Source organism: Chiloscyllium punctatum, chromosome 45, assembly GCF_047496795.1.
Source record: "Chiloscyllium punctatum isolate Juve2018m chromosome 45, sChiPun1.3, whole genome shotgun sequence".
In the NCBI taxonomy this organism is placed as follows: domain Eukaryota; kingdom Metazoa; phylum Chordata; class Chondrichthyes; order Orectolobiformes; family Hemiscylliidae; genus Chiloscyllium; species Chiloscyllium punctatum.
The window spans coordinates 61,154,121-61,167,330 of NC_092783.1; the positions used below are offsets into that span (position 1 = coordinate 61,154,121).

General features: G+C 41.0%; 1 protein-coding gene across 2 annotated transcripts in view; it reads left to right on the top strand.

The window, feature by feature from the left end:
* The window catches only part of capza1b (capping actin protein of muscle Z-line subunit alpha 1b), a 67,242-nt gene extending 57,082 nt beyond the window's left edge, over positions 1 to 10,160 (top strand). For both annotated transcript variants that reach the window (XM_072563899.1, XM_072563898.1), the window contains exons 9-10: positions 2,911 to 2,973; positions 5,686 to 10,160. In XM_072563899.1, the coding sequence (XP_072420000.1) occupies positions 2,911 to 2,973; positions 5,686 to 5,826 (204 nt within the window). In that variant the 3' untranslated portion in view covers positions 5,827 to 10,160. The remainder of the gene's footprint in view (positions 1 to 2,910; positions 2,974 to 5,685) is intronic.
* The last annotated feature ends 3,050 nt before the right edge of the window (positions 10,161 to 13,210 follow it).

A 13,210-nucleotide genomic window follows, 5' to 3' on the forward strand; every position in this document is an offset into this window, starting at 1 on the left:
TGCCACCCAGTTCTGGACTCCCCCATTTCAGGGAAAAGACCTTGTCTATTTGTTCTATCCATGCCCCTCATGATTTTATAAATCCTTAAAGGTCACCCCTCAGCCTCTGACACTCCAGGGAAAATAGCCCCAGCCTATTCAGCCTCTCCCTCTTGCTCAAGCCTTTCAATACTGTCAGCATTCTTGAAAATCTTCTCTGAACCCTTTCAAGTTTCACAACATCCTTCTTATAGAAAGGAGACCAGAATTGTGTACACTATTCCAAAAGTGGCTTAACTAATGTCCTGTACAACTGCAACATGACCTCCCAATTCCTTTATTCAATGCTGTGAACAATAAAGGCAAGCATACCAAACACCTTCTTTACTATCCTGTCTACCTGCGACTCCACTTTCAAGGAGCTATGAACTTCCACTCCAAGATCTCTTTGTTCAGCAACACTCCCTAGGACCTTACCATTAAGTGTATAAGTCCTGCTAAGATTTGCTTTCCCAAAATGTAGCACCTCTCATTTATCTAAATTAAACTCCATCAACCACTCAGCCCATTGTCCCATCTGATTAAGATCGCATTGTACTCTGTCTTCGCTGTCTGCTACACTTCTAATTTTGGTGTCATCTTCAAACTTGCCAACTATACCTTCTTTTTATCCAGATTGAACTCAATCTGCCATTTTTCAGCTCTTTGACTCATTTGATCAAGATCCCTTTGTGATCTTAGAAATCCTCCTTCACTGTCTACTATGCCACCAATTTTGGTGTCATCTGCAAATTTAATAACCATGCCTTTTATCATCTTATTGAAATCATTGAGACAAATGACAAACAAAAGAAGACCGAGAACCAATCCCTGTGGAACACCGCTGGTCACAGGTCTCCAGTCCAAAAAGCATGCCTCCACCAACATTCTATCTCCTGCCATCAAAGTCAAATATGTATCCAGTTGGCAAGCTCATTCTGAATCCCATGTGACCTAACTTTACTAATTAGTCTACCATGTGAAACCTTGTCAAAGGTTTTACTCAAATCCAAATAAACAATGTCTACTGCTCTGCCATCATCAATCTTTTTGGGAACTTACTGAATCAAGTTTGTGAGACATGACTTACATGGCACAAAACCCTGCTGACTATCCCTAATCAATTTTTGCCTCACTACATGTCCATAAACCCTATCTTTTATAATCGCCTCAAACAATTTACCCACAACTGAAGTCAGACTCAGGTGTATAGTTCTTTGGTTTCTCCTTACAGCCTTTCTTAAACAATCACCCACCCCATCCATAGTTATAGATGATGCAAACATTTCTGCAAGGGGTTTCGCAATTTCCTTCCTTCCTTCCCACAATGTTCTGGAATACATTAAATCAGGTCCTGGTGATTTAGCTGCGTTTATATTCTCTGAGACCTCCCAAACTACTACTGTTCCAATTGAAATGAATAACCTCACTTCAGCACATTCTGCTCCATATGCCATATTTTTGACCACTTTCTTAGACTATCTATATCCCTTTGCAGACTCATTGTGCCCCCACTTATTTTCCCTTCTGTCTTTGTATTTTCAAATGTGTCCTTCCAGGTGAGAGATTTTTTGGAAGTAGTTTGATGGTGTCCATTCTTTCTGCTTTAAGAATTGATTTCACCAGCAAAGTCGGCATTTTTTCATAGAATCCATACAGTATGGAATCAGGCCATTTGGTTTATACCAGTGCTCCAAAGCCCATCCCACCTAGACCGCTCCCTATGCTATCCCTGTAACCATGCATATCCCATGGTTAATCCACCCAGTTTGCACACTTTGGGCAATTATTTTGATACATCAGTGTGACCATTTCAGGATGCATTTCAGAACTTGCAACAGACGTCAGATTCCCTTCACAAAAGAGCACTCATGAACTAATTTGGTATTTATATACAGTCAGCTCCATGGTCATCTTTGACCAATTTTTGTTCGATGTCAAAGATTTGTATAAAAACTGATTCAGATGCTCACACTGCCCAAGTGGGATGTGAACTCTGAACTCCTTGGATTATTAGTCAAACATTTCTTGCTGTACTTTGGCCTGACGTTAATTTTTTTAAAAAATAAGTTCAGTCTACTTTTACCAGTAAACTCCCAAATCTCACCACCTCTGTTCCTGGCCTTCGTCTCCTGCTTTTAGAATGGCACGGTGGCTCAGTGGTTAGTACTGCTGCCTTGCTGCGCCAGAGACCCGGGTTCAATTCAGGCCTCGGACGATTGTCTCTGTGGAGTTTGTACGTTCTCTCCATGTCTGCGTGGGTTTCCTTCTCCAATCCAAAGATGTGCAGGTCAGGTGGATTGGCCATGCGTAATTGCCCATACTGTCCAGGGATGTGAAGGTTAGGTCATTAGTCAGAGGTAAATGTAGAGTAATAGGGATAGGGAATTGGGTCTGGGTGGGATAGTGTTCAGAGTGTCATTGTGGGCTTGTTGAGCCGAAGGGCCTGTTTCCACACTGTACAAATTCTATGATTTTTGGAACTTAGCTAAAATATTGTGACTGTGCACATCAGAGGTGTTTTCTGGGGCCGTTTCAGGTCTTCATGGCTCATTACTGACGAAGTCACTGGTATAACCTCGGTAACTGCGTGACTGACAGTGAGATATTCAATCTACATGTGTTGGTATCTATTTATTGCTGAGAAAGTTTGCACTAGCCTGTTTGTACCACTCTACTCAAACTCACCTCAACTAACCTTCCCAACTCCGGAATCAATCTAGTGAATTTTATCTGCATTCCTTGAATGCCAGTACCTCCTTTCTCAAATGAGGAGACCAAATCTGTGAACAAATGAAGTCAAAACCTCTGTCTCAATATTCATCAACTAAGCATTCACAGCTTTCTGGGTAAACAATTCTAAAATTCACAACCTTTCTTTCATCCCTTCAGAATGAAGCCCAGACTGCAAAGGACTTTGTGAAACTGATTGAAGCAGCAGAGCATAGTTACCAGGTAGGGATATGGTCTTTGTGTGGATTGTCTTTCCCTTACTGTTAGACTGGTTCAGTTGATGTTTGGTGTGGGAATTTTGTTTAAATCAGAAAAGACAAGTTTTTCAGCTGCTGCACAATGATAGAAGGTAGAAAACGTGTCTCTCATTGGTTAGGGTTAATATTGTCTCCCTTCCGATTGACACTTTTGTTAGTCAGACAAAACTCTGACCACAAATTGAAGACCAAATACAGTAAGTCTGGAGTGATGGGCTATCCAATTTCAGCTGCTATTTTAATATGGGGAAATCCAAACTGCTAATTTTTAGAAATTTAAGATTAGCGTTAGCAAATAGGAACTAATGTGAGAAACACAAATGAGATATTTTGGTTAGCCAGTTAAATCTATTCAGTGAACATGAATTTAAAAGCAAACAAAATCTTGGTATACAGCCAGAAGAATGAAAGACATTTTTCTATTGATCATGTACCCTATATGTGTTTGGGATCACTGTGAGCAATTCCAGTCAGTGCCAATCCTTGCTTCTCTTTAACGAGGGTTAAAGAGAAGCAAGAATTAGCCATATTGCCCTCAAGCCCATAGTGCCATTCAGTAAGGCCATGTCTGATCTGTCCCAAGTCCACCTTCAACCTCATCTCTTGATTGCCTTGGTGTTAAAAGAGCCTGGAACTTCCTTCCTCACTGTCTGGGCGTGCTTACACCATTTGGACTGCAGTGATTCAAGAAGTTGGCGACCACAGTTGGGGATCAGCAATGACCTCAATAGGAACATGACAAATATGAGTAGGAGTATGCCATCTTGCTCTTTGAGCCTGCTCCGCCGTTCAATAAGATCATGGCTGATCTTTTCGTGGACTGCGTTCCACTTGCTTGCTCACCATAACCCTTAGATTTATGAACAGCAAAGGAATTATCTGTTTTAAAAATATTCAACAAGATAGCCTCAACTTGCTTCACTGGGGAGGGACCTTCACAGATTCACAACCCTTTGGATGAAGAAGTTCCTCCTCAACTCAGTCTTAAATCTGCTCCTCTTTATTTTGAGGCTATGTCCCTAGTTGTATTTCACCGGCCAGTGGAACTAACCTCCCTGGTTCTATTTTATCTGCACCCTTCATTTTATGTTTCTATAACATCCCCCAAACTCCCATTCTTCTAAATTCTAATGACTATACCCAGTCCACTCAACCTCTCTTCAGCCAACCCTCTCAACCCCGGAATCAATCTAGTAATCTCTGCATCCCCTGTAATGCCAGTACAGAATAACCTTGATTATCCGAATGAGATGGGTGGGGAGTATTTTGTTCGGATAACTGATTGTTCAGATAACTGATCAGCATCAGGTAAATATCTTAAATCAAGTTAAAATGATCAGGAGGTTGAATGAATTTAATACTTAAATGCTTAGACTGGACAGAGACAGTTCATCTGGTGGGAAGACCACGCTTGGGTGCACACCGAGCTGCTGTCTCCAACCTTGTCCTTTCCTTTGTTCCTTCTCCTTCCAATCTCTCCCTTTAGCAACCACCAGTCCTGTGCTTCCTCACTGCCACCAGTTGGAAACTGCAGCCTTGCACAAACATTCCCAGGGCCAAGCAGGTGCAACGCCGTCTATCTCCGGCTCCCCTCACAACAGTTCGACTCCCTTCTGGAAACCCGTTGCAGGAGCTAGACAACTATATCCTCTACCGTTAAATTTATCTCAACCATTTTATATTTCAAAACGAGAAGCAGAAAGAGAGAAAATAAATGACAGAGACAGCATGAGAGAGAAGTTACTGAGTTCACTGGTGGGCAGTCTGTCTTGGAAAGAGAGTTTCTGCAGGTAATGACAGTCCAGTTTCTGATCTCAACCTTTGAGACCTTGAGATCTTTTTTGGGTAATCTGAAATTCGGATAATTGACATTTGGATAACAGAGGTTGTTCTGTACATCCTTTCTCAAATGAGGTGACCAATCTGTGAACAAATGAAGTCAAAACCTCTGTCTGAATATTCATCAGCTAACCATTCACAGCTTTCTGGGTTAAGCATTCCAAAATTCACAACATTACGAATGAAACAGTTTTCCCTCAGCTTTAAATAGCTGATCCCTTTTCCCAAAAGTAGGACCCTGTAATCCTGTGCATTGTAGCTCAAGAAAACCTCTCTGAAGAGTATGGAGGGCAGAAAGCTGCAAGACTAAAACCTCAAACATTTATATTGGAGGAGCAGCAACTCGAGAGAGTTTTGAACTGGGGGACCCAGGGAGAGTGGAAGTACAGTTTTCATTTAATGTGTGTGGAACATGATGGAAGTGTTGACCAGACTGTCTGGGAGATGATACCAAAATGCAACGCAGCTCTTTTTGCTCTGAACAGATGATTTAAAGATTGCGAATAATGATTTTTTTTACCTTTTCAAACTTGGTACAATGATTTCTTTATTCGTTGATGGGATATGGGTGTTTTTGGCACTTATTTCCCATTCATAATCGCACTTGAACTATCAGACTTGTCAGGTCTTTTCAGAGGACAGTTGAGAGATGACTGCATTGCTGTGCGTCTAGAGTTACATGTAGGATGGTTTATTTCTTTCCTAAAGGACATTAGTGAACCAGATGTGTATTTCTGACACAAGTTAATTGGTTGTCATTAAACCACTTTTAAACTTCCCTTGTTGATATTTGTCTTTGTTTGAAATTTTTCTGGCCAGCATTGTCTTGTTGTTTCAGACTGCCATCTGTGAAAATTACAACGCCATGTCTGACACCACGTTCAAAGCCTTGAGGAGGAACCTGCCAGTTACTCGCACCAAGGTCGACTGGAACAAGATTATGAGCTACAGAATTGCTCAAGAGATGCACAGTGCTTAACGCAAACTTATACAGCGAGGCTTAATGTCAATGTGTGGAAAAGAAAGTGTGGTCTCACAAAACAACTCTCCAGTCACCACCCTTTACCCCCGCCCCCCCCCCCCCCCCCCCCCCCACCTTTTTTTCTCTCTCCCCTCCAACTCTGTGAAATATTGACTATTTTCCGATGAACCAGCTTGATGACTCTGATATTATTGAAGTAATGTTTGTTTTGGAAGTTGGTGGAAAGTGATTTAAACACATATTTAGCCTGTTTGGTTGAGTTGAATTAGTAATATGCAGCCCTATTGCTAAAGTATGAGGATGTTTTATTATCTGATGTCAAACAAATTTCTATTCATTCGGGTTTTGGGGTTAAAATTGTAGTAATTTTAAATCTTAAATGCAGTTGCTCATGGGATTGCAGCCAATACGGTGGGTAATAGCTTGAGGATTATAATAACTTTGCTTAGCAGCTGATTAACAATTAGAATTTATTTTATGGTCACAAAAACCTTTTAAATAGTAACTGATGTTTCTTGGACTGTTACAGCTTTAGATTATCATCATGACCTTGCTCTTTCCCTTAATTTCTTTCACCCCCTTTCGACTTTTTGTGAGGTCACACCTTGTTGCATCGCTGTTGCAAAGGCAGGATGGTTTGGTGTTTAATACCTTGTTTTTTTTAAAAAAAAAATTCAGAAACCAGGCAAGCTGGCTCTGCGTTAAAGCACTGCTTTACTGAAGAAAGCTTGAAGCAACGGTGTTTGATGTCTTCCATCCCCCCTCTCCTTTCCCTGCCCCTCACCCGACAAGTCTGAATGACCTCTATCATGTTGAAAATACTGTGCATTCTTCCATCTGATTGACGGTTCCTGTGTGTCACCCTTTTCATTGGGTAGTACTCAGTTGTCACATGCTCTGCCTTTTCTGCATTTTGATTAATTGCACTCTTACACTGCAAGGAACTGGAAAATCAGACTGGAAAACTACGCCTAGTGAGGGGTTTGGGGTGGGGAGGGATTGGAAACTAATGTGAACAATTCAGTGTATTGTTCTTCCTCCCAAACCTGTTTTACCTCATTTTTTGATACTTAATAACTGTAACCAGTGGCAGAAACAGTGCACCAGCAGACGGGAATGATCACTTGCTCACTTTGGCAGGAGCAGTTTAGAGATGGTAAAGAATGGAACCTGAAGCACATTGATTGTTTGAAGAAGGAAACTACAAGCAAAAAAGGATGAGAACAGACATTGAGGTGGTGATCACCTTGAGCAACCCTGTCTTGCTCCGTTATAATACTTGCCTAAAGTCCTGATTTAAAGATGCTTGCCTGACCTGTGGCATCATATGCCACTTCGTGAAGCTAGTTCTGTTCCATTCCTGATGGTAATGAGAAGGAATCGATGCACCAGGAATATGTGGCTAACTGGAATTTAGGGTAGAGAGAGTGGATGTTGCTGCTTTTTGTTTCGGATTGACTGGTGCAATTCCAAATTGTTTCAGTCCAACATCCGCTGGTCAGTTCCTGTAACCTTTTCTGATTAGTGAATGGATAACTGGATGGAAATGTAGAAACAGAACTGAAGGAAGGTGGCCGTAAGTTAAATTACGGTTATTGGTGTTTAATATTTTTACTGTATTAACTTGCACAGGACCAATGTAAAGCAAAGTCAATGGAACAAGTGGCAGCCTAGTATTATCCATACAAATATTTTTTACAGAATTCTGCACTGGTAACATTTTTACAAAAAAGACAAGTTGTAATATAACTCCTTAACTCAATCTCCAAAAAGGCTTTGCTTTTTACTTAAAATGGATTGTTTTGTACTGTATTTTGCTTTTATTAAATTTGAAATGCTATTTTTTAAGTTGTTCATTGCCAGTGTAATTCCAAAGCCAGCAGAAACTTATAGCCTCATGCTCAAAGGGGTCGACCACACTTCAGATAAAATGGTGGCAGTGAGCATGGAGACTTAGAAAATCAATCTTGAACGTTAAATTGTAAATGGTAGTAACTCGTACTTGTAGGTCGCTGTGCTGTCTTGACAAAGTGGAGTAATTCTTTAGTTGATTTTTGAATGTGGTAAAATTACATAGTTTGGCAGTATTCTCGATCCATTTTATTTCTCAAGCATGTTAGTGGTGGTTGCTGTGCAATTGTTGATTCCTTCTCTAGGTAATGAGAAATAGGACCAGGAATCAGCTATTCAACTCCTCAGGCCTCATTCAACATTGCTGATAGTCTACCTCAGCACTGTTTTTTTTCCCCCTAGCACCCATGTCCCTCTAATATCTAAAAAGTTATTGATTGTTGTCTTGAATATACTGAAATGACTGAGTTTCACAGCCTCCTGGGATAGAAAATTATACTCATCAAGTCAGACTTGCTCATCTCAGTTCTGAATGACTGACTCCTTATTTCTGAGAACATGTTCCGTGCCCCTGTTCTGGACAGGCAGGCTCCACTTGCTCTTGACTGCGCTTGCATGCTCTTTGGAATAATTTTGTGTACTTTAATGAGATCATCCCTCATTTCTAACTCCAAATTTTAGGCTCCATCTCTTCAGTCACTTTTCATGGATTAATTGTTGTGCCAGGGATCAACCTAATGAACCTCTGTACCTTGCTGTACATTAAGTATAACCTTCCTCTGGTTGGAAGCCCAAAACGCTGCACAACATTCCAGGCGTAGTGTCACATTACAGAGACTTGTTTGCTATTGTACTTAAACCAATACCTGTATACTCTTTGCCTTCCTAATTGCTTGCAACACCTACGTGTTGTCTTTCAGCAACTTATGAACAAGAACACCCATGTTATTTTGGACTTCATACTTCCCAATCTATTTTCCATTTAAGAAATACTCTGTATTTCTGATTTTCTGACCAAATGTGAGAACTTCATATTTTTCCACATTAAATTGCCTCTGCCATGTGCTTATCTACTTAGTCTTTTTATCCCTTTCATCTTTCCACATCCTCCTCGTAGCAATACTTACAACCAGTTTTGTCATCCACAAAGTTTAAAATATTCTGTTCAACCCCAATATCATTGTATATTGTAAAAAGGCTGAGACCTAAATATTGATCCTTACTATACCCCACTTGTCACAACCTGCCAAACTGAAAGTTATCAGTTTATATCCACTGTTTCCTCAATCCATGCCAAATATATTGGCCCTTCCTGGTTGCATGTTTTCTAATTTTGCTTCCTAACCTTCAAAGACCCTGTCAAGAGCCTTCTGAAAATCCAATATGCCACATCCATTTGTTCCCCCAACCCCATTCCCCACATATCCCCAACCAAACTTATTGAATTGACTTGTTTGATCCTCAAACTCTTTAACGTGTACCTGCAATGTACATACTCCACTGGAGCAAGTTAGATGGATGGGGTGGTGTCAATTCTAGTTATATATAATGGGGGGAAAGTCAACTTGGCACCCTACTGATCTGTGGTTCGAGGTGGGGAATGGACTATGTTGAGGGGAAAAGAAATGAATTTTATCTATGATTTCTCAAATCTATTGAAAGAAACTTCAGCTTCTGTGACCATCAGTAGGTGACATCAAGAATGAGTAAGGAACAAGAATCTTAATATGTGACCCATACTCAAAATGTGTGACCAAAGCAGAATTGGGTTCCCCCCTCCTGAATAGATTCCCAGGAAAGTGAACAGCTCCCTGTCTTCATTTCCCATCCCTGTCCCATTTCAAACCAAGTTATCAGATGGAATTAGTGATGGAAATGTGCAACCTCTTCACTCAGGAAGGTGAATCTTTGAAATTGTCTACACCAAAGAACTGTGGAAGTTTAGTTGTGGTCTATGTTCTAGATAGAGATCAACAGATTTCTAGATAAGTATTTACATTCTCCTGGAATGTAGGCATCACAGGCAAGGCCAGAATTCATTGCCCATCCCAAATACCCTTTAATGAAGGCGCTTGCTGGACCTTTTCAGGGCTCTTCAGAGGACATTGCTATGGTCTGGAATTGTATGTAGGTATAGATAAAATCAAATTGTCCATTTTGTCAGGGGAAAATTAAAAATGAATTTTTAACAGTGAGAGGTCGCAATAGGATCTGGTTGTCATGAATCACAAGGTTGAAAGTAGAAGTACAGCAAAGATTTATGGAGAGTTAGTGGAATGTTAATTATCTCGAGAGGAATTGAATCCAAACATATAGAGAGATTATACCTCAGTTCTACAGGACACAGTGAGGACACATCTGGAATACTGTGTACAGTATGGTAGTCTGAGAGAGGCTTTAGCATAGTGATAATGCCACTGGGCTAGTAATTCCACTATTGCAGGTGTTGAAATGTAATAAATCTGGAACTTTTAAAACTTTTTCTGTTGTTAATCATTGTACAAATCTATCTGGTTCATGAATATCCTTTTAGGGAATGAAAATCTGTCTTTTCCTCATCTGGCCTGCAAGCAAGACCCACAGCAATGCAGTGACTTAATTGTCCACTGAAGTGGCCGAAAGGCCACTCAGGTCAAGGGCAATTAGGAATGGGCAACACATTGCTCACCTTTCTCTGACACTCACACGCCACGAGGAATTAGAGGAAGTATTGATGCCTTATTTCAGAAATGCTGCAAATGCACTGGTTATGAAGAATGGTTGGGTGATCTATTTTCGTAATCATTGAAGTTTGGAAGAGGAAAAGGCAGCTTGATGGAAACATACAAAATCCTGAAAGCTTTTGACTGTGGATACTGAGAAATTGTTTCCTCTTAAGGGAGCAGCATCTACAGCTTGGGGTCACTGTTCAAAAATCAAGAATTGCTGATTTAAAATAGAGGTTTTATGTCTTTGGAACTGTCATCCTGAAAACGTGGTAGAACTATACTGTATATATTTTATTCTTGATAAGCAAGGGGTTGAAAAGTTATCAGGAGTAGGCAGGGTTGTGGATTTGAACAAGGGAACAGGTTTCAGGGGCTGAATGGTATACATGTGATTTTACTTGTGCATTTGTAAAAATAGCAAATTTTCTAAAAGACACTTGTGAACTAGGGTTTTTACAGTAATTGTCAGGGTTGGCATATCTGACAGTACCTTTCCATTCCAGTTTTATTAATTGAACTTAAATATCACTGGCTGACATGGTGGCAAGCTCAGTAATCAGTGCAAAAGACAAATCAGTGAACTATTTGCATCTATTTGCTGAATGAGGAGTCATCTTGTCCCCACTATCTTGGATGCCATTCTCAACTGATTCAATTCACTGTCTGATATCAAGAAACAGCTGAAAGCACTGGTTACTGCAAACGTTTTCATTTAGAGGGTGGTACGTGTATGGAGTGAGGTGCCAGAGAAAGTGGTGGAGGCTGGCACAATTGCAACAGCAATATGAACCCAGATAACATCACAGCAATAGTACAGTAGACTTGTGTTCTAGAAATGAAACCATGCCTTTAATGAAGCTGTTCCAGTATAACTAAACGCTGGCATCAGTACACTGGAAAATTACCAAGTATGTACTAGATTCATAGAGATGTACAGCATGGAAACAGATCCTTCGGTCCAACCAGTCTTTGCCGACCAGATATCCCAACCCAATCTAGTATCACCTGCCAGCACTGGGCCCATATCCCTCCAAACCCTTCCTATTCATATACCCATCCAAATGCCTGTTAAATGTTGCAATTGTACGAGCCTCTACCACTTTCTCTGGCACCTCATTCCATACACGTACCACCCTCTAAATTAAAATGTTGCATCTTAGGTCTCTTTTATATCTTTCCCCTCTCACCCTATACCTATGCCCTTTACTTCTGGGCTCCCTGACCCCAAAGCAAAGACTTTGCCTAGTTGCCCTATCCATGCCCCTTGTAATGTTGTAAACGTTTATAAGATCACCCCTCAGCCTCCGAAACTCCAGGGAAAACTGCCCCAGCCTGTTCAGCCTCTCCCTATAGCTTAAATCCTCCAACCCTGGCAACATCCTTGTAAATCTTTTCTGAACCCTTTCAAGTTTCACAACATCTTTCCAATAGGAAGGAGACCAGAATTGCATGCAATATTCCAACAGTGGCCTAACCAATGTCCTGTACAGCCGCAACATGACCTTCCAACTCCTCTACTCAATACTCTGACCAATAAAGGAAAGCATACCAAATGTCACCTTCGCTATCCTATCTACATGCGTCTCCACTTTCATGGAGCTATGAACCTGCACTCCAAGGTCTCTTTGTTCAGCAACACTCCCTAGGACCTTACCAGTTAGTGTATAAGTACTGCTAAGATTTGCTTTCCCAAAATGCAGCACCTCTCATTTATCTGAATTAAACTCCATCTGCCACTTCTCAGCCCATTGGCCCATCTGGTCAAGATCCTGTTGTAATCTGAGGTAACCCTCTTTGCTATCCACTACACCTCCAATTTTGGTGTCATCTGCAAACTTACTAACTGTACCTCTTATGCTCACATCCAAATCATTTATATAAATGACATAAAGTAGTGGACCTAGCACCGAACCTTGTGGCACTCCACTGGTCACAGGCCTCCAGTCTGGAAAAACAACCCTCCACTACCACCCTCTCTTTTCTACCTTTGAGCCAGTTCTGGATCCAAATGGCTAGTTCTCCCTGTATTCCATGAGATCTAACCTTGCTAATCAAACGCTATACTGAAGTCCATATCGATCATATCTACCATCTGCCCTCATCAATCCTCTTTGTTACTTTGTGAAAAAACTCAATCAAGTTTTTAAGACGTGATTTCCCCTATACAAAGCCATGTTGACTATCCCTAATCAGTCCTTGCCTTTCCAAATACATGTACATCCTGTCCCTCAGGATTCCCTCCAACAACTTGCCCACCACTGACGTCGGCTCACTGGTCTATAGTTCCCTGGCTTGTCCTTACTATCTTTTTTTTTAAACAGTGGCACCACGTTTGCCAACCTCCAGTCTTCCGGCACCTCACCTGTGACTATTGATGATACAAATATCTCAGCAAGAGGCCCAGCAATCACTTCCCTAGCTTCCCACAGAGTTCTAGGGTACACCTGATCAGGGCCTGAGGATTTATCCACCTTTACCCATTTCAAGACATCCAGCACTTCTTCCTCTGTAATATGGACATGTTGTACGATGTCACCATCTATTTCCCCACAGTCTATATCTTCCATATCCTTTTCCACAGTACTGTACATGAAATGTTAGATAAATCTAACCCAGCCCATTCTGCATCCTCAGTTTATTCTTGATCACAAGCCAAGTGATACAAGGCGTCATTAACAGTGTTGTCTCACAATGCTTCCTCTGTAATGAGCAGTGTTTGTCTGCCAAAGCTGCTTACCACCTTGCCTCATCACAGCCTTGGTCAAACATGAATTTTAAGAGCTACATTCCAGAAGTAAGAGTGACTGCCCTTGATATCACAG